Source organism: Pteronotus mesoamericanus, unplaced genomic scaffold (assembly GCF_021234165.1).
Source record: "Pteronotus mesoamericanus isolate MK-2021 breed Mesoamerican mustached bat unplaced genomic scaffold, CSHL_Meso_final contig_169, whole genome shotgun sequence".
Classification (NCBI taxonomy): Eukaryota; Metazoa; Chordata; class Mammalia; order Chiroptera; family Mormoopidae; genus Pteronotus; species Pteronotus mesoamericanus.
Window position 1 is genome coordinate 1,992,758 of NW_026555068.1, and position 17,136 is coordinate 2,009,893.

The window sequence follows — 17,136 nt, forward strand, 5'->3', positions numbered from 1 at the left end:
CACGAGGATTTTGCAACTGTGCTTGTTTTTCAGGACAAGCCTTGAGGCTCACTGTGACAGGTCACCGCCATCAGGTCCTCTCCCCCTGATATGGCTCTGGCCACTTCTCTTCCTGAAGTGATCCTACTTTGCAGCTCACAGTCTACGCTGCGCATTACCAAAACCAGTGGATGTTTATTAACAAATTATTTATTAATTAAAACTAATAATCACTAATAGGTAGAAATGCATGAAGAGAATGATCCTCATCTTAATAGCAGTAATAATAGCAGCTGACAATTATTTCACTCTTACAAACCATTCACAAACTCAGTGACAAATGTATGCATGTAACCAAGGGAAGCTCTCACAGATTTCACAATCATAAGACATACTAAGGCCCAACAAGTCTCAACACAAATGGTACAGACTGAGGAACAGATGAGCTAAGCACATGGTCTCAGCTGAATTCAAGCTCTAAGACACAAAAATAACCAGCTGCTCTAGCTGCAGCTGCTCATCTTAAGGATTCTTCTCTTTAACTTCACTGCAGAAAGGTTTTAACTTCAAATCCCAAACAACTGAGTTATATTCTCATTAAATCTTGACTGGTCAGCTGAATCATTTAGATAACACCAGAAACAAGATAGCAAAGGGCATACAACATGGATTTTCAACATACCAGGTAGTATTCTTCCAACAAGAGCATCTAGCAGCCAAAAGGATTCTTCTTCATTCTTTGTAATAAGAATCAGATATCCCGCTATAAAATTCATTCCCTAAAATTAGAAAAATGAGAAACAGAAATTTATGTTGAGTTTTAACACCGTAAGTTTCTGCAATTATTGGGCTGCTAACTACTAACTTTCCGTTTCCCTAAAACTGGCATAATTCTAGAATGACTTTTCAGTACCACTTTGGAGACACTAAGGATTTGACATCTAGTAATGTGTTTAGTCAAGCCTACAAGAGAAGCAAGGAAAATAGTTAAAAGAAACTGTTCTGAATACTGCCTTAGAGTACTAAAATCAAAGACTCTTCAACTAATGGTAACCTTATGATAAAAATATAACTTCCAATGGGTTTTTGATAAATTAATCTAATAGCATGAAACTATCATAAGGGAAGCTACACCAGTAACCATATTTCATAAAATCCATAAAGGAACATGGCCTGACACCCGGGGATGTTGGAAGAGGTTCTTGTGACCGAGACCGTCTTGAGAAATTCACAGCACACACTTGCCAAAGGGCAGATGTTGCTAACATACCTGAGGTACGTGACTGTCTCATCTGAAAAAACAGCCGGACCCAGGGGAAGAGCACGGAAGTGGGCACTTAGCAGCAGTGGGCGAGGGTCATCTCTGAGTGACTAGGCGTCAAACAATTCCTATTTTCTTTTTGGCCTGCCTGTATTTCCTAAAGTATGTATGTATTTCTCTGATAATCAGGGGAAAATCCAAGTCTTGTCAACCAACAAGATAAATTTGGACACAGAAACACCACAAGAGAACACCATGTGGGGAGGAAGGCAGGAGCTGGGTGATGCATCTAAAAGCCAAGGAACGCCAAGGACGGCCACAGACCGCCAGGCGCTGGGGAGGGACCTGGCACAGAGTCGCCCTCACAGCCGAGGAGGAGCCTGCCATGACGACACCTCGATCTCAGGCTTCTGAACGCCAGAGCTGAGAGACTGTTTCTGTTGTCCACGCCTCTCAGCTTATGGTACTTAGTCATGGCAGCCCAGGGGTGCTAATACAACACATATGTGTACATGTGTATAGTCCAAAAGCCAATCGAGTTTTCTTTTTAAGAGACAGAGAGAAACACTGATTTGTTGTTCCATTTGTTTATGCATTCATTGGTTGCCTCTTGTATGCGACCTGACTGGGGACTGAACACGCGACCTTGGTGCATCGGGACGATGTGCTAACCAACTGAGCCACCCGACTAGGCCCCTAAAGCCAGTAGTTTTTGACATCATGCTAATATTGAAAATTGTGGTTTATTTTTTTTAAAGCTATTTTTTAAAATCCACAAGATCAGTAACTAGAATGATCTTAGGACAATTTCTCATCCATTCTGCTTCCCCAAAAGGCGGAGTCCTTGTTTCAGAACACGTAAACCAGAGTCATAAAAGCGAAGAATGACAGGAATTCACAGGAATTCCGTACGGGAAAAATGGGCCCCTCCCAGCTTCAGCTTTCTGAAGGCACCACCTCCTGGTAACAGCAATGTAAAAACACAACTTGATGAATTATTCAGGAGAATATGAGTAGTAACTATGATGTTTCTTCGCTGCTGGTCTTTTGTAAAAGATCTGCCTCACTCCTTCTCCCATTTCTCCCCGGTTCCTCTGTGCCTAGAGCCATGCCACATGCTGACCACACAGGAATGCGAATTCCCAAAGCAATCCCCGCTGCGCAACTGTTTGTCCAAACCTTCTCCAGGACCCAATTGTTCGTGGCTCCCTGGCTTTTAAGACCAACTTCTGGAAGCCGTGACTGTTAGATGTATCCTTCCCACCACTACAGGGTTCGCTCACCTTCTTCTCAGGAAACCTTTAGACAAGCCTTAGGCTTCGGCAGCATGAGAAGCATGCAGCCTCAGGGACAGGACACTTTCTTCGTGACAGCCATGGGTTCCCGCTCGCAGCTATGGCAACAAGCAGCATTCCCAGTAATAGGAAACGGGGCAGCTCCTGCCAACCCCACCTGGCACACCCGGCAGCTTGGGCCTCACCGGCCTCCAGGGATCTCAGAGCCTGAACCAGCCCACCTCAAAGGCGGTGCGGCCGTATCCCACGCTGCACCCACAGAGGGCACGGCCGCGGCTGCTCCGAACTCAGGTTCTTCTTGCGATCCCCGTTATGAATGAGTGTACCTCTGATACACCCCAGGCTGGGGCCGTTTCACGGAGAAACGAGAAATGATTCTTCCCCACATCACGTGTTTTATACAGCGAATCCAAAACAAGGTGACAAGGTGGCAGGTCATGAGGCACACCGTTACCTCTAATTACAGGGAAGACCTGACCTCCAAAAATTACCTCGAAGGAACACCCCCATCCCCACCCTCCTGCACACATGCGCAGGGACAGCGTGCACTGGGGCAATAAGGTGCTCTTTGTTTACTTTGTGTCCGAGAAGGTACAGCCCTGTGTTCATGTAAGTCATTCCTACCTGCTTCCCAACTTTCCACCTTCGCCCCCTCTCACTGCAGTCTGATACCAAAAGAAATCATTAAATAGAGGTTTCACTGCTTTTGTAATTGGGAAATATTTAAAGTTACAGTCCATACAGGTGTTATGACTTAGGGAGTTTATGACCTAGATTGATAAAGAATACTTAATGTACACCTGGAGACTGCCCCTGTTGTAAGTTTGTGGGGTGCCAATGCCTTTCACCTTCCTGGCGGCTTACCTGGCAGTACCCCACACCCCGGTTGTGGTGCCCGTAGGCCAAGAGCACATTGTACAGGGTCTTCTGTAAACAGGGATCTGCATTCTTGCGGAATTTTACATTGTCTGGGAAGGTCCTGTTCATATCTGCAGAGAAATTAATAACACAGAATTATTCCAAAGGTGAGAACAAAAGGCGGTTCGTGATGTATCAAACCTCACCTGGTGAGGCGCTGGGCTCCGTCCCGGGTCTCAGGAATGGTTTCGAGCCTGGTTATGTGTTGGGATCACCCCAGAGAGCCTGGCTGCTCTTCATGGGCAAGGAGCCCCTGCTGCCTTCACCGGCAGGGTCCTGGGTAACTGGAGTCAGGAGGGAAGAAGAGGGTACTTCGAGGACCCCTGTCCTGCTCCAGCCACACCAAAGGGGACACCAGTGGGCCCCAGTAGCAGTTCTCCCAAAATCAGTGACAGAAAAGTGAGCTTCTCCAGCCGAGGCCTGGGCCACTGTGGGACCCCGATTTTTTCCTCACTTTTCTCCACCCCACAAACCTGCCCTCGCACTGCACCCTCTTAGCTAGGAGGAGGCTTCACTCTAGGGCAACAGGTAAGAGATGACCATTTTATACAAAATTCTGGAAATTTTCTCAATTCCGAAGACTGAAAACATAAAGAAGCAGAACGTATAGAGATCTCCTTTCAGAGATAAACAGACAAAACTGAAAACTAGCCCTGGCTGGAGAGGCTCAGTGAATTGAGTGCCAGATGGCGAACCGAAAGGTCTCAGGTTCAATTCCCAGTCAGGGCACGTGCCTGGATTGTGGGCCAGGTCCCCAGGTGGGGGCGTGTGAGAGGAAACTGACTGATGTTTCTCTCCCTCCCTTCCTCCCTCCCTTCCCCTCTGTCTAAAAGTAAATAAACTCTTTAAGAACTAAATAAATTCAGCATTGTCGACCTTTGTCTACAGCAGAGTTCCCCAGCCAGGCTCTTCCTGTGCAACAGGCACCCACTTCCTCAGGCTGGCCCTCTGCGCCTGGGCCAGCCAGCCCACACCAGGGCCTGGTGCAGGGGCACAAGTGCTGGTTGAGGTCACCAAGACAACACCTTTTTTTTTTTTTTTTAATCCTCACCGAAGGATATGCCTATTGATCTTAGAGGGAGGGGAAAGGAGGGAGACAGAGAGGGAGAGAAATGCTGATGTGAGAGAGAAACACAAACTGGTTGCCTCTTGCACACACCCCGACTGGGGACTGAACCCTCAACCTAGGCATGTGCCCAGACCAGGAATGGATCCTGCGACCTTTCAGTCTATGGGATGATGCTCCAACCAACTGAGCCACACTAGCCAGGGCTGACATCTGACTTTTTAAAGCTGAGTTGTATATGTTAACTCTGTAGACAGATGCAAGACCATAGAGGATATATGTCAACTTAAATCTTTACATCTTTTCTAACTCTACTGACCCCACTTAGATTAATGGTGTGTTTGCTACTGTGCTATGTATGATAACCAAAATGAATTGGGACACACACAGCCCATAGCTCTCAATAGGGGACCTGCAATACCGTTAGCTTTCTCCGCCATGGTATAAGGTAAGCAGGCACGGCAGCTCCCCAACATGCCTACAGAAATCTAACCTCCAGCGTAATGTTGTGTCCACTGACCTGACGTGAGAGGCTGCAACAGTCATTCTGTTCCCAACCCCTGGCCCCAGGCCTTGTCTTTGCTCACAAAATACTAGATATGAGCAGAACAGCAAAGTTAGCGTCTCGAAGCACATTATTTTTTATTGTATGTTTTCTACAAAAATAAATTGTTTTGTTTTTCAAATGCCTCCTATAATCTGTCTCGTTCTCTATCCCTTCCCCCTCAGCCTCTGCCTTTTGGAGTTCTGACAGCCGGCAGGTCTGACAGTATCACAGGGGACAGTGAGAAGGAGCTTTGGCGACTGAGTGGTCTCGTCCCCAGGAAGGTGCCGGAGGTGGGCGACACAGGGTTCCTCTGTTGTACTGACCATGATTACATTTCTTTTTTCTTTTTTAAAACATTGCACTTCAATACATTTTATTTTTTTTATGAGTATGGTACATTTGTTACAATTAATGAACTAATTGATATAACACTGTTATTAATGGAAGTCCGTAATTCATTCAAATTTTTTAAAAATTCCTACAACAAATACTTTTTCTGAGATTCTCAGCATTCCAAAAAGTACAACTGATCAGGAAAAAATGAGTGTCTCTTACTAATTCAGACTAGAATGACCAGCTGTGCTCATTCCTATGTAATATTTTTTTTTTATTATTAAAAGTTTTTCCATATGTTTTAAAATCTTTCTACAGGAAATGCTGCCTTTCATTGTGGAAGTAGAGGTGAACAGGGATATTCAGACTATGCTTACATGGCATGAAACATCCAACTCTACCAACTCTGTAAAATGGCTTGTCCAGATTCCTCAGAAAAATACACACAGAATTACCATGTGATCCAGCAATTCCACTTCTGGGAACATACCCAACAGAACTGAAAGTCTCGAAGAGATATTTGTTCACCCATGTTCATAGCAGCATCATTCACAATAGCCAAAAGGTGGAAGCAACCCAAGTGTCTATCAATGGATGAACAGTTAAACAAGACAGTGTACGTATACAATGAAATATCACTTGACCTTAAAAAGGAAATTCAGATACATGCTACAACATGAATGGCCCTTGAGGACATCATGCCCAGTGAACTAAACCAGTTACAAAAAGACAAATACTGTATGATTCCCCTTATATGAGCCACTTCGAGACACCAAATCCCTAGAGATAGAGAGTAGCATGGTGGGTGCCAGGGGCCAGGGGCCAGGGGCCAGGAAGTTAGTGTTTAATGGGGACAGAGTTTCAGTTGGGGAAGAAAAAATGGTAAATTCTTTATTATGTATATTTTACCACAATAAAGAGAATATTTATCTAAAAACACTGGCACTAAACAGAGCCTCTAATTTTATTTTTCAAACAAATACCAACATTCTATTTTATTTAACATGCTCAGCCTCCCTTGGACCTAAAGTCTCCTTCCAACTGGAACAAGCCTGTCCAGCCCTGCCGAGGGACGGCCCCGGGCTGGGCCTGCAAACCCAGCCACGGTTTCTGTTCTGAGGCCTCTGACTCTGCTGTGCTGCAAAGTCAGGACGCAGCCAAAGGGTTCAGCGCCCCAAGCTCTCCCCACGGGTTCCCTGGGCAACCCTAGGCATGTGGGACCCCAAACACTAAAGGATCCCCATTTATTATGTTGGGGACACACCACTCTCTTACTGTTACAAGTCTGTCCAACCTCTCAGCACTTTAAAGTAACTGATTTTTTAAAAATGTTTTAAATATTTCATTTATTTATTTTTTAGAGAGAGAGGAAGGGACGGAGAGGAACATTTACTGGTTGCCTTGCATATGCCTGCAATTGAGGGCCTGGCCCACAATCCAGGCATGTGCATGACCAGGAATCGAACTGGTGACCTTTCTGTCCACAGGATGACACCCAATCCACTAAGCCACACCAGCTGGGGCAAGTTAATTGAATTTTTTAATTAGCTATTTTGCTTAAATTTGTATTCCTCAAAAATGGTTAAAATCAGAAAGGCAGGTATATTTCCTTAAAATCTAATTATTCACTTTAGGTTAAACATTTTTTTTTCTTGAGTAAGTTCTCAAGTTTACTCAAAAAGTTCTTGAGTAAACTTTTAAGAGGCAGGGAGCCTATGTAACACTGGAGAAAAAGGAGATTAGAGGCCAAAAATATCCAAATCCATAGACAATTATCAGAGCTTGACACAAAGAAAGAAAACTCTGGTGTGTGGCTTAAAGATGCACGCGTAGCTGTAGCTGTAAGTCCCCTGCGTTCCTGTCAGGCACATACCCCTCAGGGCAAATAGCCTACAGTATTAGGACTGACCGCTCAACAGCCTTCTCACTTTCCCTGGGGACTTCTTCTTGAAAGAAACCTGGTCTTTCTGATATCATTTTCCTTACTAGCTAGCTAGGTGCTCAAAAATTTGCTGAATAAATTAAAGACATTGTTCTCCCCTCATGAACGCTTAAGTTTTGATTTTCCTTTAAGAAAAATAAAATTTCAAATTGAAATCAGTTGCTGTATCTTTAACAATGTTTATTTCTTGAGCCACATCGTGACTTCCAGAGACTGGATGCCAACCCAGTTTGGAGGATAATTCCCGTTCTTCCCTCTCCTCCCGCCTGAGCCACCCAGCACCCCAGGGGTGGATACCATGTGTCACCTGTCCTGATGGCCTCCTCCAGGCTGTCATTCCTCTCCCCCTGGAGGAGTCGGTGGTAATAGCCAGGGTTCCTCTCCATCTGGGCCTGGGCTCCGCTCACCCCCATCCAGACGCGAGCCCTGTGCTCGAGTGGGACGCCTTTCCGGATGTAGCGTTTCACTGCAACGGAGAGAAGGGGCAGCTTCAGAGGGAAAAAGCAAATGGCACTAATTTCAATGCCTTTACCTCACTAGTTCTCTTCCTAAATCAAATATTAAAAAGATGCAAAGCTTGCCTTGGTGGGGTGGCTGAATTGGTTGGAGCATCATCCTGCACAACAAAAGGTTTTGGGTTTGATCCCGGGCCTGGGAGTGGAAGGGAGACAACCGACTGATGTTTCTCTCTCATCTCTCTCACCTCTGTGTGCACGCGCGCGCATGTGTGTGTGTGTGTGTGTGTGTGTGTCTGTGTGTCTGTGTGTTTCTCTCTCTCCCTCCTCTCTCTCTACCCCTTCCTCTCTCTCTCAAATCAATAAACATATCCACAGATGAGAATTAAAAAAAAAATGCAAAACTCCATACATCTCCACCAAAACTGGTATATATATATATATATATTCATCACAGAATCCTGCTCTTCCAAACTGGGCACAATGAGGCAGGAGGCTAAAATAACCCAACGCCAGGGGCTTCGAGGTCCATCCCCTGGTCCTCCTCTGCCACCCACCACTCAAACTGTGCCAGGCGCTGCGGCTGTGAAGACAGGTTAGCCGCAGGCCCAGCCTCAAGTCCCTGCTCAGGGGCGACTTGGACCAGGAATAGTCACTGTGACCCAGGCACTGAACACAGTTGGAAATGCCAGGAAAACAGCAGGGACAGAAGCCTCATCAAGTGAAGAGACATAAAGCTGGAAGAGACCCTCAGCTGGTCCTGGGAGGTATAAGCAGAGTCGAGAGGGCTGGAGGGACAGCTGAGGGCGGGGACAGACCCAGAGGCCCTAGTGTGTCAGGATCAGATGCGTGGTCCTTCTCCGGAGGTGACCGTGAAACAGCGGGGACTGGCATCACGTGAGTGTTCTGGGAAGCCCGCTGTGGGGCAGAGACCAGTGAGAGGACAAACTGAAAATAGAAGACAGCAAGTGTCCAAGCTGTGAACTTGTGTGCAGCACCTGGCTGGGGCGGTGGCCTACAGCTGCAGATGTCCTTGTTCTGTTTTGCAACTAATCTCTATAAATTTAGACGTACTGCATTTTGGAGGAATATTTTCATTGAATAGAAGTATGTGAAAAGGTAATCAGTAATTTTCTAATGACCATAACAACATATAGGAAAATAAGCCAAAAACCATGTGTGACCTCAATTAATCAATATTCAGTTAATTTTCCAGGCGAATGGAAAATTTTGTAAGATTAACATTCACATTAATTATACTAAGCCCAGGGGTGCTCTGTTATGCTTTTAATAACCTTAATTTAACCCCTCAGACAGTTCATTTCCAAAGCAAATATTCACAACTTTGTTTTCCTTTGATATTATATTATAAATATCATTATTTTAAAAAGAAGCCACACTTTAGGGAAAAAAAAAAGCTAATGTAATTAGTGAAATTCCACAAGCAGCCATGAAAAGAAAAAAATCTGAGGTACCAACTGCATTTAACGGGAAAAAATTATGGGAATAACATCCTTGGTTACAGTCAGGAAAAGCACTGTTGATACAAACTTATTAACTCAAACTCCAGGGCCACCCACAACTGATGAGCACCCACATGAGCACCTTAAATTGGAAGCCTCAGGAGCCCGAGCCTCCTGCGCCTGCCCAGGAGGGCACGCGGGGCAGGGGACGCACACTAAAACCTTGCAGAATGATGCAGGGATGACCAGGGAAGATCCAGAAGAGGGAAAGAACATCCTCTAAAATAATCCACCTAAAGCCACAGAAAATGTAAGAAACCCTCTTTGCCAATTTAAATGCATGTTAGAGGATCATGTCTCGACAAGAATATCTCCATACTTAGTCTATTTATACTGCTACGGAAACATGAAAAGCAGAAGCTTTGTTTTATTTTTAAGTCTATCAAAGACACTAAGAATTCGGTCTGACTTTCCCTCCAACTTAGTGTGATTTATACTGAAGGTTGGCAGTAGGTCTCACGACTCCTTGGAGGGCAATATGACCAGAAGTGCCTGAAAGAGTTGTTAATCATTCTCTGCTGACCAGCAAGGGGAAAGGTCAGTCCCAAAGCAGGTGGGGACTGTTCTAACTTAGACGGTAGCAAAAAGAAAGGACATGCACAAGTCAATGGTAGTTCTATACACTAACAACAAACAACTGAAATAAAAATACTGAAACAGTATCATTTACAATAGCACCAAAAATAAAAAAAGAAATACTTAGGTATAAATCTAACAAAATACCTGTAGGATCTGAGTGCTGAATGCTGCAAAAGAAGTCAGAGAAGACATAAATAAGTGGAGAGATATACCATATATACCACGTTCATAGAATGGAAGACTCAATATTAATAAGATGTCAATTCTCCCCTAATTGATCTATAAATTCAATAAAATCCTTATTAGTGTTCAGGAGAAGTATTTAGTTGATAATAACAAGCTGATTCTAAAATTTATGCGGAGCCCTTGCCAGCATGGCTCAGTGGGTTGAGCGCTGTCCTGCAAAGTCAAAGGTCCCTGGTTTGACCCCCAGTCAGGGCACATGCCTGGGTTATGGGCCAGATCCCCCGTTGGGCACATGAGAGAGGCAACTGATTGATGTTTCTCTCCCTATCCTTCTCCCTCCCTCACCTTCTCTCTAAAAATAAATAAATAAAATCTTTGAAATTTATGTGGAAAGGCAAAAGAACTAGAAAAAACAAAACAATTTTGAAATGAAATTGAAGGAGTCCCACTATTTTAAGGCTTACTATGGCCTTACAATAATCAAGACTGCGGCACTGGTGAAAGGATATACACATCAATGAACAGATTATTAAAAAAAATCAGACACAGACCCACACAAATAGAATCAATTGCTTTTTAACAAAGTTGCAATGAAACGCCAATGCAGATAGAACAATCTTTCCAACAAAGAATGGCCAAAATAAAAAATGCCAACGACATTAAGTGCTGTCAAGGACGTGACCCAGCACAAACTCATGCATCGATGGTAGGATGCAAAACTGTGTAGCTACTTTGGAGAGACAGTTTGCAATTTCTTAAAAGTGAAACATACAGTTACCACATGACCCAGTTTTCTGACTCCTAGGTATTTCCTTAGGAGAATTGAAAGCCTAAGTTCAAGCAAAAACCCATAGGTGAATATCTATACTGTTGGCTTTACACATCCCAAATGTCCTTTGACCGAAAAACAGATAAAAAAAAATAAATTAGAGTACACCATAAATGAAATATTCCTCAGCAATAAAGAATGAACTGATACACCCAAGATCATGAATACATCTCAAATGCATTACATTAATTGAAAAAAGCTAGACTTGGGAGCGAGCTTTAGGGGAGATTAGTGGTAAAGGAGAAAAAATACAATAAAAAATAAATTTTAAAAAAAGAAAGCAGCTATATGCAAAAGGCTCCAAGGCGTACGATCCCATTCATAGGACGTCTTCTGGTGGCCGAACTACAGGAGTGAAGCGATCGGAGGTGGCCTGGGGTGGGGGCAGGGACGGTCCACAAAGGGGCCGTGAAGGAAGTTCTGAAGGCGACGGCCTGCTTGGCATCTTGCTTGTGGTGCGGTTATGTGACTCTGTGGGTTTGTCTACACTCACAGAACTATATACCAATAAAAGTGAACTTCACTATGAATTCCAAAAAAATTAATTTTAACATATAAGGTAAAAGGAGGGAAAATGCGAGGTGGTTAAATCCCTCACTATGGATTTAGACATCAGCTCTACTGTGACTTTCTAGCCCCAAACCTTGAACAGGTCTCAGTCTTCCCATGTATAAAATAGAAATAAAGCACTCAGCCTAGTGGCTGAAACACAGTCAGAGCTCAATAAGTCTTAGCTGTTGTATCCAGAAGTCAAAGAACAAACGCTTCTGCTACTTCTTGATGTTTGTTATCTGAATTTACACTGTTTCTTCAGAAAAGAACAAGAACGGTTTATTTGGCCCCAGAGACTGGCACTCCCAAGGGCGGGGCTCACCCACAGGTCATCCCTGACATTTGCAGAAGAATAAAATGTAAAGGAAAAAGAGTGGGGACATTTTAAAAAAAAAAGAAGCTGGACCCCAGTAAATTAACCTCCAACTGTCTGCCCGAACAAAATTAAGCAAATCTTTGGGGGGTTTTTTGGTATTTGTCTTTGAAAATATGTTTTCATAATTTATTTAGAATTTAGAAGGTGCAGACTTTTTAAGACACGAGGGAGGAAATCTAGAAGAAGCAAATGGCTATGAGGCTTTTTCCCCTGGGAGTCCCTTCGCACTAAGATGGGAAATGAACAGGAACAAGGATAGGAGCTAGGCCAAGATAGGACAGTTTGTTGAACTTGGTCTTCAAGGTTGAGGGAGGAAGAGCAAGCTGCCTTAAGGGCTCCTGTTGGATATTTGCTATGGTCAAAGAAAAATGAAAATATTCATCGTATCCACAAATAGCATAATCAAGCAACGTAAGTTATCTGAACACAAGCCAAATGTCAAGATTTGCAGATACTTGTGTTACTGGAGACATTGAGATGGGCAATACAGATGAAAATCATCCCAAAAGAGAAAAGAACACAGTAGGACCATAAAAAGCAAGATAAGGTGGAAACAACAGGACCAAAAGGAGACTTCAAGAGGTGCTTGCGGATATTCAAGGGCAGGCCTCCGAGACCGAGCTCCCTGGGTTACACATGTCCACACTGCAGGACCAAGGCCCCTCACTGTGTCGTTTCTTCTCGGGATGTCACATACCTGACCCACTACAGTCAGCCCAGAAGACATGGCAGGAAACAACTGGATCCCCATTTCTGGAATAACTTGTCCAGTCGCGTTCACGCCTGACAGCCTGCTCTCTAACTGGTGCCCTGACCGTCACACCCGGAAACTACACCAAGCTCCGGTGGTGACACCCTGGGTCACAGAACCGTGTAAAACAGCAGTACACGCTGTCGCTGAGCCGTTTCCTCATTTCCTGAAACAACATCAGGCTGCTAGGCTCTCCGGTTCACCTGGACACTGAATCTATCCTCCCGCTAAAGGCTCACTAGAAATCAAATATATTTATTTGCTCCTAAACCTGTTATTCAATGATACCTGTTACCATAATCACACAGTTTAACTAACATTCTGTAAATCAAAGAAATATTAAAGGAAAAAAGATAGAATTGTTATTTCAATAAAAACCAAGCTATATTTTTTGAAAGAGTTGAAAGAGACAGGTACTCAAAGCAAAAGCAAAACCAAAACAGAATCTTTGAATCGGGTGTAAGATAACTGCAAGATGAGGGAAAGAATAAACTTAGGGAAGAGTCTGTATTCAGACTGCTTTTATTCCTGCTCTCTACTTGGGGAAAAACTCAATGCTGGAAAACAGAGACAATGAATTGAGAGTGTGGTTTCTGCAGGAAAGATACAAAATTTGGACTAGTCCTCCCACCTATTCAAAGGAAAGGAGATGATAAGATAGAATCGAATGACAAAATCAAAGATGGCAGAATGAGCATGTGTTTGTGCTTTATATAAAAACAAAAAGTTTATGCACGTACGTACATCTTGTAGTGATTCTCTGCTTTTACGGACCTCTGGGCAGTAATGCAGAGTTAACCATTTGGACAGGAGGCCTTCTCCTGCACTAAAAGCTAGCTGAAGCCTTGTGGGTGTAGCTGCTGCACTGGTACATGTGTGTGCATGTATATGCTCATGTGTGTGCACACCCTGTTCCTGTGGGGAAGCGTAAAGACAATCACCAGCGGTCACCTCTATAGGAGACTGGGGGCTGGGGCAGGAGAGAAGCTTAATGTCACTTTACATCTTTTAGTATGATTAAGGCATTTCACCATGCACATAAATTGTTTATTCTGATATACTTGTATATAACTTTTTAAAACAAAAAGATCAGTCAAATTTTAAGAATAAATCAAAAGGAAAAATTAAAGGCAGATATGTTACTGGAAGCACACTAACACTCAGGGGCTATGCGGGGACAGACCTCAGTGTATGATTCATGCAGGATGGCACCTAGGATGTTAGCCTCAAGGGTCTGTAAAGCAACAAAGAACCAACCTTTAAGGTCCCTTCCAGATGACTTTATGAAATGCTAGTTTACCTGGGTTTTCACTAGGCAGCCCCATCAGTAATGCCTTGGAAAGGGAGGGTTGTCCAGCGTCTTAGGGCAGCCTCCGGGCCCCAGCCCTAGCAGACAGCAAGCTCCCAGGTCCGCATGCCTAGGCCCAGCCCTCTCGGTCATCCCCACCAATATTTCTCAAGCACCTCCTGTGTGCTGGGACCACTCTGGGCCCCATTCACTAACAGCTTTAAAAGCAAAAACTGATCTCCTCACCCCCTTGCTCATAAAACTTTGTCCATGGGATGCATGCCTTCACGTGGTCCCAGGCAGGGTCCCCCGGCTCCATCTCCGGCCACTTCTAAGCACAACTCTAATACTCTAGTCACACAGCTCTGTCCCTTGCAGCTGACCCCATCCTCACCCCTTAACTGTCATTAATGTCCTATCTCAGGAAACCCCTCTGTGCCATTTATCTGAGTTCCTTTAACTCCCACCAAGGGGCACACTCAGTGCCCTTCCACCTGCCCAGCAGTTAAGGACTAAACACTTCATTCACTCATTTAACAAACACTGCAACAATTATCATGGCCAGTCCCTGGCAGCAGAGAGGGATCTTTGATTCCAGCAAAGATCTTAAATGATAAAATAAGTAAGATCTGTACTGTTAGGCAGAGAGGAGAAAACAAGCAGGGGAGAGGGAAAAAATGTGTGGAGGTGTAGTGTGACAGGGGAGAGCCATTCCAGACAAGAGCTCAGGAAGGCCTCATGGAAGTGGCAGTCTAGTCAACACCTGGAAGAGATGAGGCACTGGTGGGGATGTTGGGGGGCCGGGGACCGGGAGTCAGGTGCAAGCCAGGGGTGCAGGGGTGTGCTGGAGGAACAGAGGGGAGGCCTGAGGCAGGAGGGGCCAGGCCTGGAGGGAGAGAGGGAAGGGGCTGGGGCAGGAGAACAGGTGAGGAGGGGTCCAGTAAGGGAAGCAGGGAGGGCTTTGCCACAGGCATGAGCAAATGGAGAGCCCTGGGCAATCTCATTTTGAGAAGCAGGAAATCAATTTTCTTCTGGAAAGCAAGCAAGCCCATCTCAAAGAAAAGAAAGGATGTCCCTGTACCTTAAAAGTGCAAATTCTAGCTGAATTCGACGTTTTGAGCTTCAACTTTGAGTCTACGTAGACACGCACCTGCCTTGTAACTTCCCCATCGCCAGATCCCTATGAAGGATGCCATACTCAAGGAAGTCTCCGTGGGTTAGGGGCCTAAGGAATCCTAAACCTTTCTCCTTTCAGGAGCATTTGTTAGCCAGTGACCTGTTTGTTAAGTGTATGATGGACCAAGCTCCAAACTCACCTGTCATGCTTTTCTGGACACTATTACTTCCCTTTAGAAGTTTAGACCATTTTATTGCTCTTCTAGTGAGTATCACCAGATAGGTGGAAAAAAATTCTTCATAAGCTGCATAATCAAAATCTTCAGGCCTTTCAAACCCATACGGATCAATCCTACAATACAAAAAGAAAACCCCTGTAGCCCCAGAATAAAGTTCCACACGCAGGTGCGACCTGTGGCACAGAGTGGCCAGGGGTCTGTCCCTGGGGTCCTGTGGGTACCCGCCTGGAGGGCGGGGGCCCTTAGGGAGCCGCGACTGACCCGAGGGGCGCGCGCCCGGTACCCTCCCCGGACGCAGAAAGGGACTGCGGGCCAAGAGCGGTGGGGCGCGGGCGGGGGGACGCACCCCTGCCCAGGGACGCGCAAGCGCCCACACCCCCACCACCGCACCGTCCTACTTTCCGCACCCCCAAATCTCTTACCGCCCCATCCCTGCATCTCCGAATTCCACACCACCACCCCGCACGCCCAGGCTGGGCGAGGGGCGTCCCTGCCCCTGCGCGCCCACCTGGGGACCCGGTCCCGCGCCGCCTGCGCGCGCTCCGCGGGCTCCATGCGGAGAAGGGGGGTGACCGCCCGAGCTGCCCAGACCTCAGCGGGGTGGCGGTGCCAAGTCTGCCTCCCGGGACTCCGGGCAGCTAAAGCCCTTCCACTGCCGCGGGCTCCAGGAGGCGGTGCTGAGACGTGGGGGTGGAGGAAGGGGGGAGGTGCTGGTGGGGGAGGGGCGGAGCTGGGGGCGGGGCCTTGGCAGAGGGTGGGGGGAGGGGAGGGAGGCAGGGCTTGGGAAGGGGGGGAGGGGAGAGTGTGCGACGTTGGAATCCGGCAGGGGCCGGGGCGGAGGCAGCGAGGGGTGGTTGGGGCCTGCACCTGCTCCCGCGGCTCCAAGCCGAGGGCGTAGTCGGAGACTGCTGGAGCCTGGGAGGGGTGCTAGCCCTGCCCACCACTCCCTCCCCAGGCCTGGAGGGAGGAGGCGCTGGGAGCCGGGGAATGAGGGCGCCTGATGCTGGGTGGGAGGTTGTGGGGTGGGAACGGGGAATGGTTGGGGACGAGGGGGACAGCATTGGGCCGCGGGGGCGGGATGGGATACCCAAGGAATAGGATGAGGGGACCGGGATGCGGGGCCACCTGGGGGACGTGATGGGAGGGAGCGCGGGGTCGGATGGCGGGACCCAGGGGCGGGATGATGGGCGCGGCGGGGAGAGGGCGGACGCCTCCGGGGTACGGGATGAAGGATATGGGGGGATGGGGACCTCGGGGCCCGGGGCGCAGAAGAGCTGCCTGGACGGACAGGCGGCGTGTCCTCTCAGCCTCCAGGCCTCTAGGGCCTCCAGTAAAGGGTATAAGATATAAATCTACTTTGGATTCTTCTGAGATTCCTTCAAACCTCAGTGCCCAGCAGGTCCAAAGGCCAGAGTTCTGACTTGTGACCCTTTTTTTATTTGCTTTATGCAGAAAAAGCAAGACTTACTTTTTATTTGCTCTCCTTCAGCCTATACAGATTAGACCTAAGAGCCTGCCCTGTCCCTTCCTGCCTCCCCAAACCGGGCTCGTGAAGGGGGTGGGGGGTGGGGGCAGTTCCAGACCCTCCTGCCTCGCCTCCCCTTTCAACCCCAACTGCAGGGAGCCGGGCCTAGGAAAATTGCCGCTGCCAAGAGCCAGGGCGTCAGGACAACTGGGTGACTGGGTGGCTGTTACAGCGCAACGGACGGGTGGACGTGCCGCGCCCTGCAGGATTGCCATCTGGGGCGACGGGGATGACAGCTCAGGCATCTGCACCAATCCCCTAACGGCAGAAGTAAGGGCTCCCTGCTCTGACTGCGGCTTCCCTAATGCTTGTGCCCAGAATCGGGAGCGTGAGTCAACTCCCAGGACTGGTCGCAAAAGAACAGCAACGTGACTGC

The 17,136-nt window shown here is 46.8% G+C and overlaps 1 protein-coding gene across 1 annotated transcript in view; it reads right to left on the minus strand.

The window, feature by feature from the left end:
- Positions 1–15,886, minus strand: part of GRTP1 (growth hormone regulated TBC protein 1) — a 28,162-nt gene extending 12,276 nt beyond the window's left edge. The window contains exons 1-5 of the mRNA XM_054565887.1: positions 15,744–15,886; positions 15,197–15,348; positions 7,649–7,807; positions 3,400–3,524; positions 662–758 (exon numbers count right to left, since the gene is read on the minus strand). Of these exons, the coding sequence (XP_054421862.1) occupies positions 662–758; positions 3,400–3,524; positions 7,649–7,807; positions 15,197–15,348; positions 15,744–15,790 (580 nt within the window). The 5' untranslated portion in view covers positions 15,791–15,886. The remainder of the gene's footprint in view (positions 1–661; positions 759–3,399; positions 3,525–7,648; positions 7,808–15,196; positions 15,349–15,743) is intronic.
- Between the last annotated feature and the right edge of the window lie 1,250 nt (positions 15,887–17,136).